General features: G+C 37.3%; 1 protein-coding gene across 1 annotated transcript in view; it reads right to left on the bottom strand.

The window, feature by feature from the left end:
• Nucleotides 1-381: 381 nt before the first annotated feature.
• The window catches only part of LOC121640319 (DNA ligase 1-like), a 43185-nt gene continuing 21989 nt past the window's right edge, over nucleotides 382-21577 (bottom strand). The window contains exons 5-12 of the mRNA XM_041986029.1: nucleotides 21091-21174; nucleotides 20728-20811; nucleotides 20510-20572; nucleotides 12713-12754; nucleotides 12515-12577; nucleotides 11648-11719; nucleotides 495-576; nucleotides 382-392 (exon numbers count right to left, since the gene is read on the bottom strand). Coding sequence (XP_041841963.1) covers nucleotides 382-392; nucleotides 495-576; nucleotides 11648-11719; nucleotides 12515-12577; nucleotides 12713-12754; nucleotides 20510-20572; nucleotides 20728-20811; nucleotides 21091-21174 — 501 coding nt within the window. The remainder of the gene's footprint in view (nucleotides 393-494; nucleotides 577-11647; nucleotides 11720-12514; nucleotides 12578-12712; nucleotides 12755-20509; nucleotides 20573-20727; nucleotides 20812-21090; nucleotides 21175-21577) is intronic.

The raw sequence follows: 21577 nt of genomic DNA, 5'->3' as shown, positions 1-21577 counted from the left end.
CATACCAGTGGCCCTGAAATTCCTGGTGGTGGGATTTCTCTTTTTAAAGATACAAAGGGGTAAAGAAAAGAAGCTTCTTTTGTTTTATTACATGTGAGTTCTGGAGTTAACAGAAGAAAACACTAAATATATATATATATATAAAAAAGGTAAAACACAACATTCCTCTAAGCTGAGCAGTTTAGAAGCGAGTGTGTACGGCTTTTCCTTTCCTCCACCAGCTATGTGCTGGTTTCAGCAAGTCACTTTCAAAGGTTGATTATTGTCAGACATCTGCTTCTCACTGGATATTTGCTCTTTTATAGACCATGTTGTAATTCAAAAGATTGCTGTGTGTAAAAATACCAGTTTCTCCAAATTCCCTAACCAAGCTTTTGTTCATTAGGGCATAACTTTAAAGGAAAGACATGATATCAACATAACAGAATGATGTTTGTAGAACATGATAAACACTAATATATTAACTAAAACACATTCAGAAATCAGGTTTCCACATTGCAGATGGGCAACTTTCTCCCATGCTTTCTGCATAAAATCAGACTGTTCAGCTTTGCATGATGGTTTCTGACCATCCATCTTCCTGTCATGTCCTTCCAGAGTTTTCACCAGGGTTCAACGTGTTGGAAGGTCACCTCATTTCACTTAATATCACTTAATGTCAGTCTTCGGTTCTAGAGCGATGACTTTACAATCGTCCTGCTGATGCTTTTGTTTTTGTTTTGTTTCTTTGTCATTAAAGCAGGATGAGATGGGATTATGTAGGAATTAATAGTTGTATTATATTTTATATTAGTAGCACTCAGAGATGCTAATTTAAGAATAAACTGCCTTAGTATTTTTTATTTTTTTGTTTGCAGTGAATACATTTATTATTTAAGAATTCTTTTAATGTAGCTCTGCTTTACTACGAAGCTTTCATGTAGACGACAGCACATGCAAAAGCCTTTTTTAACTGACATTTAAATGTCACGTGTTCCCATCATGTCTAACCTTTAAAGCTGCAACAACGACACTGTGACCAGAAAATAACTTCTTTTTGCCTCCTCTCACTGTATCATACATGCCGCTTCTTTTTTGGTTTATGTAGACGCTGCTGATGCTAGAGATATTTTCAGACCCTGCCTTAAGTTGAACCACAGCAGAACATAGCAAAGAGACGAGGGTGAGCAGACCCGTCCAGCCCTGATAGTACTCGTATTTATGTTTAGCTCTGCGCTGAGCTGATTTTCTTTTTTCTTTCCCCTCTTGAGATAGAGATGACGCCTCATATGAAATGTTTCTGAAACTTGTTGCAATAAAGTTGCACCAAGCTCTTAAAAAACTAATAAAATAAATAAAGCCAAGTCCTGCACTGTTACCAGATTTGAGCTGAAAATCCTGCCAATCAGATTAATTAGAAAAGTTACTGCCCCCAACTGACAAATACACCCACTGAACAGAGAGAACAAGCAGAGAGAAATGAGTGGGGGGGTTCATGTTTTACGCTCACTGTGCTGCGTTCCCGGCCGCGTGATTATTTAAAAACTCCTGCGATCAGAACAATGCACTCTCTCGATTAAGAAACGCACCGGTGAATTGATAAACACGCTCCTCAAAGTATCTGGCTGAGAAGTATTGCCATAAAGAACCGCCAGGTTCTAGCAGCCAATGGCTCAGATTTACCCGAGCAGGAGGTCAAATATTCGGGTGTCCACAAGGCAAGGCTGGTCTAGATTCTGCCGTCCAGCAGGTACCTTTTCTTTTCTCGGTTTGAACCGTAGTGGTTAGCAGTCGGAGAGCAGGGTAGCTAAGCTATCCATGGAGCAGATCCAGCAGAAGAGTGAACTTTTGCCTTGTGAAACAACTTCATCCTCAACACGTGCATTATTGTTCTCTGTGATCTGCTTCATCATTTATTTAAGCTCCCCATCTCTTTCTTTTCAGAAAGTCTATTTCAGTCTTCTTCTTCTTCTTCGTCTTTTTCTTCTTCTTCTTCTTCTTGTTATTACTGTTATTATTATTTATTGTTTCAGTAGAAGTGGTTTGGAAGCAACAGTAGCAGTCAGATTAGCAAAGCAAAGCAGATGGACTTCAGCAGATGAAGTCTGTAATGGTCATAAAATAATCTGAGTAATGGGGGCCTGGGCCCTTCTAGAGCCCTATGTCTAGCAACGCCCCTGCCCCCAGTATCTGTAGGCATAACTTATTGATCACGGAAGTCTTTTGTCAGGCTCAACAGATAGATCCCGGCTGATATGTATTAATGCACATGCGAACAAAACAGTAAGTCTTAGTTTTAATATTGTAGGGAACTCCTGCTGTTTAAACATCAACACAAAAACTTAAATCTAGCAGCAGGCAGACGTAATTCACTTCCCCAAAAAGCAGTGACATTGCTACACATACAGGATCCACCAGCTCCACATTTCATCCCTCTGATATTACCTAATAAAGGACTCTGAGTAACGTCTGTCTCCGCCCTAGCAGCACCTGTCCTCCTCCTCCTCTCCTCTTTTGCCTCATCACCTCTGCTTCTGTATTATAGTAGATTCTCTAATGTTGATGAAGTTTGTTGGCTTCACACACACATCAAACTGATCACTGAGCAGTGGAAGAACTGCACTGCTGCAATGCGACGCTGCACCTTTTTCAAACATGCCTATGGCAGGCAGAAAAAGTAGTTCCTACTTATTCTGGAAATTTAGTGATATAAATGTTGGTACAGGATGAATAGAAATTTCACTATTGATCTGCACATCACTACTTTTTATTCTTCTCAGATCATATCGTAGGCCCGTTCCCACTTATTTACTTATTTGTTTCACTGGGACATCGGCCCAACAGTAATATGGCTTACTGGGTATCCTCTTGAACCTCCCATAGTCAACACGGCCAGTGCATGAGATTTGGCAGCCTTGCAATATCTGCGGAAAGAAGGAAGAGTGCAGCACAAGAGCAGTTTTTAGCCGGCTAACAGCATGCCTTAGCTTTAGCCCGCCTACCTCCGTTAGCTGGTTAGCTAACGTTAGCTCCGGGTTAGCTCAGTTAACTCTTAGCTACAGACAGCTCGAAGTTTGATGGGTATCAATCATCCACCCCCAACTTCACAGTCTCCCTCTCAGCTCCACCTCTTTGCCCATTTTTGGATTTTCCGGGAATGACAACACACATGATGCTGCCAAGATGGCGATGGTGGGAACCGCCCAATGAGTTTCAATTCAGCTCCTCAGAAAACTACGGGTGATGTCACGGAGGCTCCGTCCACCTTTTATCTATGTCTATCTATATCTATCTAGTCTATGGTTTTAATATAATGTCAGGGTATCATCAGGAGGTGAGCTGTGAATAATTCTCACTGTGGTCATATTTATCACCATTTTTTCTGTAGAAAACACCATGTTTAGGGAACCAAACTGCTTTAGTTTAGTTGTAGCCTTTTAGAATGTGTTGGATAAAAATTATCTCAGACTTTAAATTGGGAATGACAGACCAGCAGAATCTTGGTAGAGTAAAATTTACTTGCTATAAGGTCACAAAAACAGGCACAATCAAGCCGTGAACAGTGTACAGCGAGCTCTGAATCAAAAGAGAGTCAAATTGTTCAGCACAAGTGTTAAAGCTGCATTACCTTCTTAGCAAGGTCATGTTCAGCTTTCAAATGAGAAAAATGAGCAATGTATCTGCTGACAGTATACTCACACAGTCGCAGTTACGGTGTAAGATTCACAAAATATGATTCACAGAATATGCTTGCAATAGTCTTAAGAAGAAAACAATTATAACCATAAATTATGAACGTTATTGAAACAATTATAACTATGAAACTATTAACTTTATCCACAGAAAAAAAACACGTTGCCACCATGTAGATGGAGGAGGATGCAGAGAGCCATGACGAACCCATGAATGAGTATATCAACAGAGCTGCAGTCACCACAGAGCACTTTGTCTGAGCAGAAGTGTGCGTGTGTGTGCGTGTTTGCGTGCGTGCATGTGTGTGTGTGTGTGTGTGTGTTATAGTGAAGCTGCACAGCTATATTCAAATACCTGCTTTAATCTGCACAAACACAGTTATTATAAAAAGCAAATGTTATAAAATTAAATATTTTAGCTGATAAAATAAATGATTTAACTGCAAACTTGTTTGTTTCTTCAATATATATTTTATTTATTTGATTTAGATTTTTTTAAACAGAAACAAAGCAATAACTCCCCAGACCCCCTCCTCCCCAGAGAAAATAAAAATGAAAAATAATATTTAAGTATCAAGGTGAGTATTTACGTGTTTATTTGTATTTACTTATAAAGGGACAATGCATATTAATGAACATACACATGCAATTTTAAGGTGTGTCCCAATTGAGGGTCTGCACACTTTGGAGTGTAACGTTCATGAAATGGGACAGCCTACCTAGTCAACAAGAATTTCCCATAACAACAACACAGGACACTGAATCACTTAAACCTCTGAAATTACTCATAGGAAACTTCAGTGGAAGTTAGTGAATTGGGACACACCTATGGCAAGGCTAATTTCCATCTTTAGTCCTGTCAGGTGCTGCAAGAATAGGCTGCAAAGTCGTCCCAAAACTGATTGAATTCTTAACAGTGTTAACACATGTTATGGATGATGCAGAAATTTTGGATGTTCATGCGTGTGAGTAGAGAATAACTGGCTAAACTGTTGGGAAGGATCCACAGTTTTGACCTTACTGTCCCTTGTTGGTGGTCAGTTCCTGACCACATCTTCTTGCAGAGATTCTCATCCAATAGTCATGTATGGTTATTTATCTCATTATCTTTTGTCAACGTGCCCAGTATCAGCATGGTTTCTGTCTCGCTATCAGCAGGAAACGTCCTTAGCTGCCTGGTTCAGGCCTCCTGACCCAAGCCCCCCTATCCGGGATGAATGCTCTTGTGAATGTGTTACACAAGACTGAGAGCTGAAGACGTGACAAAAAAATATGTTTTTTACTCAGTTTACCTTCCCAGTACCTTCATATGTTTTACACCGTTGGGAAACTAAGATTCTTGAAATGTGATTAATCTTGATCTTTCCGAGCTTCAGTCATCAACACTTATTTCAGACCAGTCGTAAATGCAGTTTATCTTTAAAGCCACACTGGACTCCAGCAGCAGATGATACAGATGATACATCAGCAGGACTCCAGTAAGATAAATAGTTGCTCCAAAACAAGACTTTAATCCATAACAGCCTGTTTCAGGCAAAAAATGAAGGTTTATAAGGGGTTAACAGCATTTTATTAGTCACAGTCTGAGGAAATGAACCTAAATTCTGGCTTTTTAAGAATTCAAACATCTTTGGCTTCTTGGTTGATTTCTCTTCTGCAGAGTAAAAGTTCACCCCGACCACTTCTCCATTATGTGTTGCATCGGTCCTGTACTTTTATAGCCACAAAAAACTGAGTGTAGTCTTTTCTTTATCAGTGTGTTTTAAAAGTTAAAAGTGGTTCACACATTAGATTGATCCCCTGAAGAAATATATGATCAGAAATACAGAAAATGAAGTGTTTTTATTTTACAGATTTAAGACATTGATTTGATTTAGAAATAAGAACTAAAATGTACTGAAGAAAACATGATTGAACAAGAACCTCCTGCTTACACAGACGCTGCACTGGGCATCACCTGGTTTCATCCAATAAAACACAGTTTAAACCCCAAAGTAACAAATGATTTAATGCTGTTTCTGGTAAGAGTGGACGTATACTAACATATAATAACATGCTGCAGCTCCCAGATTGTAGTATAAAGACGTACCAGCAGCGGTTTTTTTGCAGCCCTTCGTGTCATAAAGGTTAATATATATATATATATATATATATATATATATATATAGATGTACATATATATATATATATATAGATGTACATATATATATATATATATATATATATATATATATATATATATATATATATAGTGTTTACTTCTATAAAATTGAATTTTAGGTTAATATTTCACAAACTATATATTATATTATATAATATTTCATATTAATAATAATAGAAATCCTGGTTGTGATACATTTGTTGGCTTTAATTTACATCAAGATTAAACATTTAGTCCTGTAAACTACCATTTATTTTGGGTCAGAAGGCAGACAAAAGAGGCAAAAATAGAAAATAATTCCACTAATTTAAGATTAAGTTGGAATTATAATAAAAAAATGACATATGGAGTAATATCAACATATTTAACTGGAATATTTATGTTTTTGTTTCTTCTCTTTACTGCTGAATTTGAGTGTGTGTTAATAATTAAACTGCAACATGTAAATGATAAACCCTGTGTCTGGTTCTGGCTCCTCACCAGGTGCTTTTCCAGCTGAAATGGATCAGTTCTGGTTTAAACCTAGACCCTGTTTTTTCATAGTCCTGGCTTGCATCCTTGGTGGACTTTGGATTTGGAAATACAGACGTAAGTTACAGCTTGTTGATGGTAATAATCATCAATAATCACTAGAAAGACACTGACTTACACAATAATGCTGTTTCTGTGTCTCTGTATTGTTAATACTTTCTTGCATTTACATTAATTTAAGACGTGTTTTCTAGTAAATGAATTAGTGAGGATAACATTAATGACTCATATACTGAAAATATATAATATTTCATAATTATATATTTAGAGAATAGCTCAAATACAATCAGAAATGAGCTTCAGAAGCAAAATGGAAAAAAGTGAGTTAAACAGGGTGAAGGAAATACAACATGACTTTTACTGCAGTAGAAGAAAACATTTAGGTGTTTCTCTTTTGTCTGTCTCATGTTCTTTATTCCTTTTTTTCTAACCAGGTGACATATCTGAGCTGCAGAAACAAAACAAACAGCTTGAAAGTGAGTTACGAAGGCTGCAGGAGACACAACATGATGCAGACCAGATCTTAACCATCCTGGAAAAACTACAAATGGAACTGGAGAACCAAAGGCATCGACTCAGTGGAGAACTTCAGGAGGTGGAGACGAAGATCAAGAATAACCAGACGGAGCTTCAATCTGTGGAGACAAAAATAGCAAAAACAGAAACAGAGTTTGATAAACCAGAGGAATTATTAAAACAAAAAGAAAACCTTTTACATTATCAGTGGAATTTAGACGAGAAAAAGAGAACATGTGAGAGACAATTACTTAACATAGACAAGCTAGCTGAGCCTTTAGAGACTCAGGTTCTAAGAATAATGAACAGAAACCAGGATTTTTCTATGAACAAACACTTTTGTTTGGTTTTGTTATTTTTGTTGGTTTAAACAAACACTACACTATAAAGAATAAAATACTGTCCACAGGATGGCAGAAATTTCCTTTTAACATACAATTTCCTTATTGTGTTTTGTTTTATGTGTAACTGGATTTTGGATGACTGCACTTTAAGTTGACAAAAAATGTTGTGAATAATATAGTAAAATATTTCTTTTTCTAAAAAGAAAAATTACAAAATTAATAACAAGAACACTAACCACATCATTTATATCTCTTTTTTGAATGCTACACATGTACCTAAACTTAAGTTAAGAGTTCTAAGAATAATGAAAAGAAACCAGGATGTTTTCATTTATGTTGTAGCCTGACAGATACAAAAACAATCAATCTCATTTATTCCTGTCTAAGGTCGTTAGGCAAGACCCTTAATGGGTTGGTGGCTGCGCTGGTGGGCTGCTGGCTCTGTGGGTGTTGGGCCGGGGGGGTGCTTGGGGTTCGCTGTCCTCTGGTCCACCTAGGGTGTCCCCCACGGGGCATGGTGGGCGGGTTGTGTGTGGCGTCACTATGTGGTGGTGAGTGCTTGTGGTTGCGGCGCGGGGGAGGGCTCCTGGGGCCCTGGGCCCTTCGCATGGGCTGCCCTGGGTGGCCGGTCCCTGGCGGGGCCGGCGGCTGCTGACCTTGGCCCACTGGGACCTGTGCCCCAAGACCGTGGGGGGCTCTTGCTGGGGCTCTCCTCTGCCGCCCTTCGGGTGGGGCTGGAGTCATCTTTGTGGTGGGGTGGCTTGGGTTGGTGCTCCGGGTCTGCAGCTGGGGGCCAGGCCCAGGCCCTGGTCTGCCTCTGGCCTCCATGGAGGCGAGGTCGCATTTGCATGATCTCACTTATCACTCTTCATCACTGATCACTCCTTATTCCTCATGCTCTGCATGCTGACACAGTCACTGAGTTGTCCAGTGGGTTTTTAATACTAAGCGATAATTATTAATTTATTTTTTCCTGTGAGTTAGTATCTGGTCGCTGTTATGTCTTTTTGATTTGGTTATTATTTAAAAACTCTTAATGACTGGCAGCCTTGTTTTTTTCTCTGTGTGTGTGTGTGTTTCTGCTTTTGTAAAAGTTGTAGGAAATTTTCTGGTGTGTTCATGTACAGGTGTAACAGTTTGTTGTTTGTTGTCTGGTGATGGTGTGGATTGAAGGGTCGTTTCCTTCTGTCTGTGATGTTTTTGTCTCCTTTCTTCTTTCCCTTTTGCTCTTTTGCTATTTTCCATCTTTTTCTGTCCCCTCCGGTCAGGTCCAGCAAGATTACATAGATTCCGTGATTCAAAGTAAATAAATAAATAAATGAATCAGATTATCAAGAGGAGCCTTACCCATAGGCCTCCCCTTGGCAGAGCAAATTTGTTCAGCACGATACAGCAACCAGATTATCATTTTGCTGCTATGATGCTGGACAGGACAAGTTAAAAAAAAAAAAAAAAAAAAAAAAAAAATGGGACAGAGCAGACTGTTTTTCCTGAGGAGGCTCAGGGCTTTTGACGTGTGCAGTGAAATGTTGCACATTTTCATCAGTCTGAAGTGGCGAGTGCTGTCTTCTTTGGGATTGTATGCTGCGGCCCACAAGGGATAGCAATCGGCTGGTTAGTTTGTGTTTATGTGCTCAACCATGTTAGGTGATGTAATGAGTTTCAGGGAAGAATTGAAAAACAGCAGCAACTGTAGAACAGCCTGGAGGATACGCTGTTTTTGTTGTTCAGAGTTAAGAATTATTGAACATCTTGATGGTCAAAAGATCCAAAATAGAAAAAAAAAGGAAAATCTTCATCTTTTTCTTCTGAATTAACAAAAGACGTTACAATCGTAATAAATCTTCCCATCATGTTAAAAATGACTAGAACATTTTATCCAGCGTCCATGTAAACATGTCAGCTGGAATCTCTGATCCCAGTCAGACAAATAAAATAAATATTTCTGCATGTAAACGTAGTCAGTGTCTATGTGCTTTTTAAAGTTCATCTTTCACCAAAAATATTCAGCGTGAAAGAATTTTATATCTGCATTGAAATGTTTTCTGAACTTTGATTAATTTAAATTGTTATTATTATTATTATTATTATTATTATTATTATACTTAGATGGCTTTTAAAATTTATCAATTAAATCATATTTTTTTCTCTTTCATACAAAACAAGCAGCCTGGAAATGTTTAATGTAAAACTCTTGAACAGCAGATGTGCAGGATTTATCACTAATTTCTGCCCGACTGAGTTACAAAAAACACTTTTTTTTAATGTAACAAGTTCTTTGTAGATTATTCAAAGAATAAAATTTATAATGTATTTTTGTTGTTTAAATTTATTTATAATTAATCCTTTAAAAACATGTTTCTACACTTACTGTAAATCAAGTCCACAATTATTTGGACACACCTACATGAACAAAGTACAACAAACTACACACTCCTTAACACACTTCCAGGAGGGGAGGGGGTTGCTAACAAATGTTAAGATTTAAGGCAACTTGATATGAACTCAGCTTGTAAAGCACCTTTATATGTTCTTCTACATCAGCACTGAAAAACATCACCTGGCCCTGCCTGGTACCCTCATCAAGCCTTTCTAGACCCGCCCCTGCATAGAAACAGTTTTTTCCACCTGTCAAGATAAGAAAAGGTCCTGCTCTGATTTGTATTTCAGAACCTGTTTCTAATTTTCCTCCATGACATTAATGTCTCCTAAACAGTAAACCAGTGGTTTAGAGAAGACATCCCCTTGTTTGAGCTTAGATTTTCACTCTCACTAGATATCTGAACCTGATCCATCCGGCTGTGTTATAACCAGCAGATTTCACAGGTGTGGCTCCTGCAAACCTCAGCTAATAACTCAATTTAAATTAAATAAATGCAAACAATAGACTATCTAATTAAAACCGTTTCACATCAATGTCCTGATAGTTTCCTCCTCAACACGAGCTGAATGATAAACAAACAAGAGAGACGATGCAGGGGCAGAAAAGCCGATCAGCTGATCACTAACAGAGGAAGGAGGAGAGGAGGCTGTGGCGAAACATCTTAATCTGATGAACATAAAGCAGATCAGAGTAAATATGTCTCAATTTCCTTTCCTCAGGTCATCACAATGCTTTATAAGACCAAAGCAAATATACATGTTTAACATACAGAGATGAATCTCATCATAACGTGAATATTTCCCAACATGTGAGGACCTGTGTGGAAGTAATTTTACTGCATATGGTAATCACTCATATTTACTCTTATAATAAACACGTATAATCATTGTTCTTTATTCATTTATTACAATTATTCATTTATTACATTACATTATATACTTTTCCTTTATTACGTTACATTTTCATAACGTGTGTTTTCCTTTTACAGAACATTGAAGTTATTGCCTTTCTGCTGGGTCATGGTGCAGGCTTGTGTCGGGTCAGGCTGACCAAACTCTTCCAGGCCTTGGAAATGTGACTGGTGGTTACACCTGCTAGATAGAAACAGTTGTTTAGAAATACCAGCCTGTTTGTGTGTGAATCCTTTCTGGGAACTGGAAGACAGTGGTGCCATCCAGTCTCTCCCCACTCGCTTTATCAGTTTCTGTGGTTGGCCTTCAGCTAGAGTTGGGTTGAATAAAACTGTTTTTCTTTGATGCAGCAAGTCAGAGTTTTCTGCTGACTTCTCTGAGTCGGACGACAACTCTCAATATGCAAGTAATTCTGTATTCTATACTTCTGTAATAAAACTTTATGTACTTTACTCATACCAGACTCTTTGTATTTTTTTCTGATAATATTTTTTCTTTTAATATTCAGTTAAGAGACAGGGGTGTGTGTGTTTATGTATGTAAGAGAGAGTGTGTAAAGCCCTTTGTTCTACTCTTGTATGAAAAGTTCTTTGTAAATTAAGTAGGATTTATGTAGATTTTAGCATATTGAATGTTATTTGAGCCTGTAGAACATCATTGTGTGCAGCTGTTTAAGTCATTTAAACCAAATAAATGTGGATTAGAAATCAAGTAAAGTCGAGTCAATAAGTTTATAGAACATTAAATATTATATATGGAATCAGTAGGATGCAGAATGTAAATCACATTTGTTTTATTTTTCATTCAGAAAAGAGCAAGATGCATTCTCTATACTGAAAGAATGTTGGAGACATGATCCCTGATTTATATATACACACATATATATATATATATGTGTGTGTGTGTAAGAACGTCTGAATCAGAACATGCTGGGTTTCTCTTTAATGAATGAACTCTTTGTTCAGATGTTTCTACTGTTTTCCTCGTCTGGTTGCTTCTCTTATTTTGTTTGAACCAGCAGGAGAAGCTGCAGTGTACCAGCAGTTACCAGGTAAACATGCATTCTGTAAATATACTTCAATGTTAAAAAAGAAAAATAAATGTATAATAATCTGCATTAATAGACAAACCTTCTCGTTCTGGTCCTTCACGTTTCTCTCAGATTCCTCTTTTTCTTTCTTCTCCTGCTGGAGCTGCATCATCTGAGAGAGAAGAATAATAAACCAAACTAAAAGTGGAACTGTGTCAATTTTATCATCTGTAGCTTTTCATGGATTTAAAATGGACAGAAGAGAAAAAACTAACCTCTGTTTTCATGTTAACCAGCTCATTTTCCAGCTGCTGCTTCTCCACTTTGAGATTCTTGTTTGCAGAAAATAGTTCCTCTAACTATAAGCAGAGAAGATTAAGAGAGAAACTTCCATATCTTGTCTTTTAACATCAATAATAAAAGGAAGCACTCCATGCTCCACTAAGTAAAGATCATGTTCAGTGTTTAACCTCACTTGTATTCTCTCTATCAGTGACGTGGTATCCATGAACAACCAGAGAGGAACAAACTGTCAATCAACCAAGATAACCATGCTGTACAATATGACGCTATGGAATAAAACTAATGTGCTGGAGGGAATGCTGGGAAGTAAAACACGCCAACCACCAGGAGGCAGTAACATCAGGATGACATCTGGAACTCTGACTGGAACTTTTAAAGGGGTTGTTTCAGTCCGAGTCAGCAGAAATAATCCAGAGGGAGAATAAAAATATGATCAACAATGTAAATTCCTGCAGGGTCTGGATAACAAAGCTGTGTATCCAGGTTAGCTTCTCATTAACAGGAGGTCAAAGAGTGGAGTGTGACTACAACGCTGGTTTAGTGTGTTAGCCGTGTGTGTGTGTGTGTGTGTGTGTGTGTGTGTGTGTGTGTGTGTGTGTGTGTGTGTGTGTGTGTGTGGATACATGTCTGTTACTGGGGTGATGATAATAAACAACAGACAAACCTCTTTCTTTGCAGACTCCACCTCCTTTTCTATTTCCTCATGTCTCTGCTGCTTCTTTGATCTCTGTGAGCGATGAGATGATGGAAAAGAGATTAAACAAGATGAAGAACAGTTTTATGAAGACAGAAAACAGTTTTCAGGATGAGATGATAAATGGAAATGGATATATATTACTGTAATACTACTGCGACTACTTACTCTGGAAAACCAGGAGGACCTGGCACCACCATGTTTCTCCAACTAGGTGTGGAAATAATTCAGTATTTATTACAATTTAAAACTGACAATAGAACACAGACACTTACAGGAATTTCTATTATTATTCTAATCTGTTTTTTTCATGAGTAAATTTAAGTGGACAAATAAGTTTCTGACTAAATTACACACACACAAAAAAAACTATTAAAATATTTCCATTACTTTAATATTTAAAAATTAATGTCATCATTTTTATAAAGTTAAACCACATTCGTTTTATCATCCTCATATTTAGTAAAATAGTGAATAACCCTATAAACCCATTGTAATGTGAAAACATCAAGTAAAACTGAAAGAAAAACTTAATTAATAAAGCACAAAAGAGTAAAAACTGCTGTTATACTCTTGTTTTCAACTGGAATCTCATGAAAACATGAAATCTGTCATTTTTTGGCTTGTTCGAGTAAAAACTTGCTTAAAAATAATATTCAAAGTAAGATGTGAAATATCTCCTGCTGCCTGTAGGGGCGCTAGTTTCACCTATGAGCTGGATTTACTGATAATAACAAAGTATGTATAAGACCACATGGACTGGGATGCATGTTTACTTTACACAAATAACTTATTTTTTTTACAGAAAGTATTCACAACGCTTCTTTTTTTCCATATTGTGTTATAAAACAGTCTTTTTTCAAAATGAAATAAATTAATTTTATTTCCCAGAAGTCTACACAAAATAACTCGTAATGACAGCTTGCACTAAGATTTTATTTAAAATGTTTGCAAATTTATTAAAAGTAAAACACTAAGATATCACATTGCACAATACTTTGTTGATGCACCTTTGACAGCAAATACAGCCTCAAGTCTTTTTGAATATGAAGCCACAAACTTGGCACATGTATCTGTGGGCAGTTTTGCAGCACCTCTCAAGCTACGTCAGGTTAGGTGGGAAGCGTTGGTGCGCAGCCATTATCAGATCTCTCCAGAGATGTTCAATCAGATTCAACTCTGGGCTCCAGCAGGACCACTCAAGGACATTAACGGAGCCATCCTGAAGCTACTCCTTTACTTCAGGACATCGTCCTGCTGAAAGATGAACTGTCACCCCAATCTGAGGTCAAGAGCGCTCTGCAGGTTTTTATTCAGAATGTCTGTACGTTTGTGCATTCATGTTTTCATCTATCCTGACTATTCTCCTAGCTCCTGCTGCTGAAAAACATCCCACACCATGATGCTTCCACCACTGTGCTTCACTGTAAGGTTGGTATTGGCCTGGTGTTGAGCGGTGCCTGGTTTCCTCCAAACATGACACCCGACATTCACACCACAGAGTTCAATCTTTGTCTCATCAGACCGGAGAATGTTGTTTCTCATGGTTGAAGAGTCCTTCAGGTGCCTTTTAGCAGACTCCAGGTGGGCTGCCATGTGCCTTTTTCTGAGGACTTCCTTCCATCTGGACACTCTATTAAACAGGCGTGATTGGTGGGTTGCTGCAGAGATTTTTCTCCCTCTGGAAGTTTCTCCTCTTACTACAAATTTGACAGGGTGAGCTCCATGTTTAACCAAAGGTAATGAATACATGATATTCCTTATATTTTTGTTCATAAATTTGCAAACATTTGAAAAAACTTTTTCATTTTCTCATGAGATTTTGGGAGCAGAATTTTGTGGAATAAATTGAATTTATTCTGTTCTGGAATAAGGCTGAAACATTGCAACATGTGGAAAAAAAAGTGCTGTGACATTGGCTACAGTTACATGATGTCTTTTAATTCAGAATTAATTATTCAAATTAAATAATTCAGAATTAAAACATTCTCCTTCGTTTTTACATGGAAATAGTAATTCGGAATTGAGGTTTACATGGAAAACATGTTTAACTGCCTTTATTTAATTCCACTTTAGGTCTGGGGGTTGGGAAGGGGGCAGATGTGAAGTATTTACTTCTACCAGATGAAAACAAACTCCACTTCCTGCTTCTATTTTTTCAACTACAACATGGAAAACCACACGATAAGAATCATTTTCACTTTGATTTTGACTCAATTTTTCAATTTGGAGTTTTAATCAGAATAAACCAGCCACTTTCTTCAGATCTCAGTTTAAGCCGGAATGGCCATTTTCATGTGGAATTACAAGGTCATTTTAAAGAGGATTTAATTTTTATTCTGAATTGAAGGATAATTCAGTCTCTCATGTAAACGATGTGAACAATCCCACCACATCAGTCAGTCAAGCTTTCATTTGAATCTTTTTCTAAAAAGTTTGGCTTCACAAAAGCAGTTAAATTCTCTTTGAAGGGTTCAGTATAAGTTTTATTTTTTAGTTTTTTTTTCAATATAATAAGCATTTTTTTTTCTTTGCATGTTGTTTCCATAGCAACACCATGCTGATCTTTTATAGCTAATAAGGTTTTAAATTCAACACATCTGTTGTTTAGGTAACCATTTCCTTTGAGAACTGTGGGGGAAACATTGTGTGTTCTTATGTTGACAGGATGTGAGTACTAGTTTGTGAAGGTGGACGATGATTCCGGATTTCTTCATCAGTTCATCTTGGGCCTTCTGCAGCTCTTCTTTTATCGTCTCAGATGTTTGCAGCTGTCAGACAGAAAGAAGTATGATTATTAATAACTGCTTCACTGTTAAACTTGTCTTCTAAAAAGTAGGACAGTGTGTAAAATGTGTATTTATTCATGATAGACCATAAAATGCATTTCAAATGTTGAAAGTAAAAGACTTAAAAATGTATTTATAGCGGCATCAGAAAAAGGCTGGAAAAGTAAGTGGTACAAAAATAACACCATAGACTGTATATTAAGATGGACGAAGTCTCCGTGACGTCACCCGTAGGTTTCTAAAGAGCAAAAGTGAAGTTTCATGAGAAAATTTAAGTGGACAAATAAGTTTCTTACTGAATGACAAAAAAACAAACAAAACTATTAAAATGTTTCCGTTAATTCAATATTTAAAAATTTATGTCATCATTTTATAAAGTTAAACCACATTTGTTTTATCATCCTAATGCCTAATATTCAGTAAAATAGAGAATAACCCTACAAACACATTGTAACGTGTAAACATCAAGTAAAACTGAAAGAAAAAAACACAAAAGAGTAAAAACTGCTGTTTTACTGTAGTTTTCAGCTGGAATCTCATGACTGAAATCTGTCATTTTCTGGCTTGTTTGAGTAAAAACTTGCTTAAAAATAATATTCAAAGTAAGATGTGAAATATCTCCTGCTGCCTGTAGGGGCGCTAGTTTCACCTATGAGCTGGATTTAATGATGAGAACCAAGGACCTGAGAGACCACATGAGCAGTTTTGCAGCACCTCTCAATCAGTTGTTTTAAAGAAGATGAGAAATATTGATTCCTCATTGAATTTAGGATAAATTGATCCTTCAGGTGTTCAGTCTAACAGGCCTCACACTGCAGGAGGAATCAGCCGAGCTCGGCTATTAATGATGAACTAGCTTGTATGAACGCTGACTGGATGACTGTGGTTAGTTTGAGTCATGAGAGGAGGATGTTGTTAGTTGGTGCTTTACAAATAAAGCTGGATTGAATCAATAATCAATAATGGAGTCTCTTCTGCTTGTTTTCTGGGTTTTTGTATCAGTTTGGTCTCAGCAGAACTTTGATGTATTTAGAGAGAAAAACAGAAAATAATTTGCTTTAGAAAACAAACCTGGTGGTTTTCATTCTGCAGGTCTTTCAGGTCTTTCTCAGATTTCTCTCTCTTCTTCTTCTCCTCCCTGAGCTGCTCCTCCAACTGGAAGCAGGAGAGATGAAGAGATGTTATTCCAGCCAATGACTATAAATCCCACAGATAAACGTTCTGCAGGGTTTAGGAAGCAGGTAGATTTTGGAGGAAACTCTGGACCAGCTGGTCTTCAGGTTGGAGAACTTCTGAATCAGAACATGTTGGGTTTCTCTTTAATGACTGAAATCTTTGTTAAGATGTTTTCTTTTAGTTTATTCGTTAAACTAAACAATCTATCACATGTTCTGATGAAGCCCTCGTCTGGTTGCTTCTCTTATTTTATTTATTCATTCATGTTTGAACCAGCAGGAGAAGCTGCAGTGTACCAGCAGTTACCAGGTAAGCATTTGTCCTGTTAATGTTAAAAAAGAAAAATTGAATGAATAAATAATTTGCATTAATAGACAAACCTTCTCGTTCTGGTCCTTCATTTTTCTCTCAGATTCCTCTTTTTCTTTCTTCTCCTGCTGGAGCTGCATCATCTGAGAGAGAATAATAATAAAACAAACTAAAAGTGGAACTGTGTCAATTTTATCATCATTTGTAGCTTTTCATGGATTTAAAATGAACAGAAGAGAAAAAACTAACCTCTGTTTTCATGTTAACCAGCTCATCTTCCAGCTGCTGCTTCTCCACTTTGAGATTCTTGTTTGCAGAAAATAGTTCCTCTAACTATAAGCAGAGAAGATTAAGAGAGAAACTTCCATATCTTGTCTTTTAACATCAATAATAAAAGGAAGCGCTCCATGCTCCACTAAGTAAAGATCATGTTCAGTGTTTAACCTCACTTGTATTCTCTTTATCAGTGACGTGGTATCCATGAACAACCAGAGAGGAACAAACTGTCAATCAACCAAGATAACCATGCTGTACAATATGACGCTATGGAATAAAACTAATGTGCTGGAGGGAATGCTGGGAAGTAAAACACGCCAACCACCAGGAGGCAGTAACATCAGGATGACATCTGGAACTCTGGCTGGAACTTTTAACGGGTTGTTTCAGTCTGAGCCAGCAGAGAAAATCCAGAGGGAAAATACAAATATGATCAACAATGTAAATTCCTGCAGGGTCTGGATAACAAAGCTGTGTATCCAGGTTAGCTTCTCATTAACAGGAGGTCAAAGAGTGGAGTGTGACTACAATGCTGGTTTAGTGTGTTAGCTGTGTGTGTGTGTGTGTGTGTGTGTGTGTGTGTGTGTGTGTGTGTGTGTGTGTGTGTGTGTGTGTGTGTGTGTGTGTGTGTGTGGATACATGTCTGTTACTGGGGTGATGATAATAAACAACAGACAAACCTCTTTCTTAGCAGACTCCACCTCCTTTTCTATTTCCTCTTTTCCCTGATTTGATCCCAGTGAGAGATGAGATGATGGAAAAGAGATTAAACAAGATGAGGAACAGTTTTATGAAAAAGGTAAACAGTTTCAGGATGTAGATGATAAATAGAAATGGTTTTAGAACTTTCTGATTATATTAATGTAATACTACTGCGACTACTTACTCTGGAAAACCAGGAGGACCTGGCACCACCATGTTTCTCCAAGTAGGTGTGGAAATAATTCAGTATTTATTACTATTTAAAAGTGACGTTAGAACACAAACATTTATAATATTTTCTATTATTATTCTAATCTGTTTTTCTTTCATGAGTAAATTTAAGTGGACAAATAAGTTTCTGACTGAAAGACAAAAAACAAACAAAACTATTAAAATGTTTCCGTTACTTCAATATTTAAAAATTTATGTCATCATTTTTATAAAGTTAAACCACATTTGTTTTATCATCCTAATACCTAATATTCAGTAAAATAATGAAAAACACAACAAACACATTGTAACGTGTAAACATCAAGTAAAACTTAAAGAAAAACTTAATAAATAAAACACAAAAGAGTAAAAACTGCTGTTATACTCTTGTTTTCAGCTAGAATCTCATGACTGAAATCTGTCATTTTCTGGCTTGTTTGAGTAAAAACTTGCTTAAAAATAATATTTAAGGTAAGATGTGAAATATCTCCTGCTGCCTGTAGGGGCGCTAGGTTCACCTATGAGCTGGATAAAATTGTGAGAACCAAGGACCTGAGAGACCACATGGACTGGGATTCATGTTTACTTTACAAATAAGGGTGATTATTTTTTTGAGTATACACAGTACATATGGAAAGTATTCTCAATGCTTCTCTTTTTCCATATCTTCTTATAAAACAGCCTTTATTTAAAATGGAATTAATTCATTTTATTTCCCAAATTTCTACAAAAATACCTCATAATGACAAAGGTTTTTATTTTAAATGTTTACAAATTTATTAAAATAAACAAAAACTACATAATCACATTGCGCAATACTTTGTTGATGTACCTTTGACAGCAAATACAGCCTCAAATACTTTTGAATATAAAGCCACAAGCTTGGCAAATGTATCTGTGGGCAGTTTTGCAGCACGTCTCAATCTCTCACTGTTGTTCAGTTGTTTTTAAAGAAGATGAGAAATATTGGTTTCCTCATTGAGTTTAGGATAAATTGATCCTTCAGGTTTTCAGTCTAACAGATCTCACACTGCAGGAGGAATCAGCTGAGCTCGGCTATTAATGATGAACTTGTTTGTATGAACGCTGACTGGATGTGTCACGGTTATGGACTTTATGTTAATGGTTTTAGGTTTCTGGTTATGTTAGTTTTCCCTTGTGTTCTGTGGTTTTCTGTTCCTGCCTCGTTAGTTCACCTGGTCTGATAAGTCATCCACTTCACCTGTGTCTTGTTACTCCCTCAGTGTATAAGTACCCCTGGTGTTCTTTTGTTGCTGGTCGGATCCTCATCATTTACCATTCACGTTTGCCTGTTCCCTCTGGTTAGTGTTTTCTGTTTTTCCTGTTTTGGATCCTGGCAATAAACTTTTTTTCCCTGCACCGATTCTGCCTCCTGCCTGACTGCCTGCAATTGGGTCCTCACCTCTTCCGACGCCCGCCTTTCATGACTGGATGACTGTGGTTAGTTTGAGTCATGAGGAGGATGTTGTGAATTCGTGCTTAACAAATGAAGCTGGATTGAATTAATAAGTATTTCCTGCATCTTTCTGCTCAGCATCTCTGTCTTTCTGTCGTCTCTCTGAATGTTTTATAACAGAAACGTCCACATGGACTCTCCAGTCTGTCGACAACACGTTAAAACTTGTAAAATGTCTCATCTAACATATAAAGGAAATAATAACATACTAAAAATCTTTTTTTACAATATCTCCACTCTAACTGTAATTCCCACTTCCACTGCTTTTATTAATTCAAGAATCTGGACCAAATGTTGCAAAGATAAAACTTTTTATTTTAACTTATTTGGAGTCTCGTCTGCTTGTTTTCTGGGTTTCTGTATCAGTTTGGTCTCAGCACAACTTTGATGTATTTAGAGAGAAAAACAGAAAATAATTTGCATTAGAAAACAAACCTGGTGGATTTCGGACTGCAGGTCTTTCTCAGATTTCTCTCTCTTCTTCTTCTCCTCCCTGAGCTGCTCCTCCAACTGGAAGCAGGAGAGATGAAGAGATGTTATTCCAGTCAATGACTATAAATCCCAAAGATAAACGTTCTGCAGGGTTTAGGAAGCAGGTAGATTTTGGAGGAAACTCTGGACCAGCTGGTCTTCAGTTTGGAGAACTTCTGAATCAGAACATGATGGGTTTCTCTTTAATGACTGAAATCTTTGTAAAGATGTTTTCCTTTAGTTTCTTCGTTAAATTAAACAATCTATCACATGTTCTGATGAAGCCCTCGTCTGGTTGCTTCTCTTATTTTATTGATTCATTCATGTTTGAACCAGCAGGAGAAGCTGCAGTGTACCAGCAGTTACCAGGTAAACATGCGTCCTGTAAATATACTTCAATGTTAAACTGTCTTCTATATTTTCAGAGTTTTGGTGTCTCGTCTGTTTGGTTTCTGAACGTTTGGATCCATCCTGCCAGCTTGGTCTCAGCAACACGTTGATGTTGGTGGAGAAAAGAAAAATAAATGTATAAATAATTTGTATTAATTGACAAACCTCCCTGATGTGGTTCTTCATGTATCTCTCAGATTCCTCTTTCTGCTGGAGCTGCTTCTGCATCTGAGAGAGAAGAAGAATGAAATGAGATTTTGTCTATCAGGGGAAATTGATGTCTCATTTCCAGCGTTTCAGTGTCTCATCTCTCTGGTTTATTTCCTTTTGTATCATCTTAGTACGTGGAGAAGAAAAGTAAACATTCGCAGTAAGAAACAAACCTGATCGTTTTTTATCTGCATCTCTTTTAACTTTTTCTGAGTTTCTTCATGTTGTTTCTTCTCCTGCAGGAGCTGCTTCTCAGACTGGGAGAGGAATGAAATGAGCTTTTAGTAAGAAAAATGCACACACTGAAAAAATCAGTTTATATAACATTTCCTCTCTGACTGTAATTCCCACGTCCACTGGTTTTATTTATTCAACAATCTGGTCCAAATATTCTAAACTACATTAAAAAAAAACCTTTTATTTTCATCGTTTGTCTCGTCTGCTTGTTTTCTGGGTTTCTGTATCAGTTTGGTCTCAGTAGAACTTTGATGTATTTAGAGAGAAAAACAGAAAATAATTTGTATTAGAAAACAAACCTGGTTGTTTTTAGACTGCAGTTCTTCCAGATCTTTCTCAGATTTCTCTCTCTTCTTCTTCTCCTCCCTGAGCTGCTCCTCCAACTGGAAGCAGGAGAGATGAAGAGATGTTATTCCAGTCAATGACTATAAATCCCACAGATAAACGTTCTGCAGGGTTTAGAAACCCTCAGTAGATGTTCTTGGTGAGGCGCCTCCGAAAGACGACTGATCCAGCATCCGTCTTGCATCCTACCTGCAGTCTGATGTTAACTCTGGTCTCATCTCTTATTCTGTCCCTGTCTCTCTTTTCCTCCAGTAATGTCCTCTTGACTGTCTTTGGTGAATCAGCAACGCTACACGCTAAAAACAACCAGTGTGTTGGAAAACAAAAAAAAAAAAACAGCCCACAAGTTCTGTGCTGGAAGCTCTTTCTCATCTTCAGGATGCTGCTGGGAAACTACGACATAACTGATGTCACTGTGGCATCAAAACCAGTCAGAAGGTC

The sequence above is a fragment of the Melanotaenia boesemani genome, chromosome 5 (assembly GCF_017639745.1).
Source record: "Melanotaenia boesemani isolate fMelBoe1 chromosome 5, fMelBoe1.pri, whole genome shotgun sequence".
In the NCBI taxonomy this organism is placed as follows: Eukaryota; Metazoa; Chordata; class Actinopteri; order Atheriniformes; family Melanotaeniidae; genus Melanotaenia; species Melanotaenia boesemani.
This window is presented reverse-complemented; position numbering and strand designations above follow the sequence as displayed.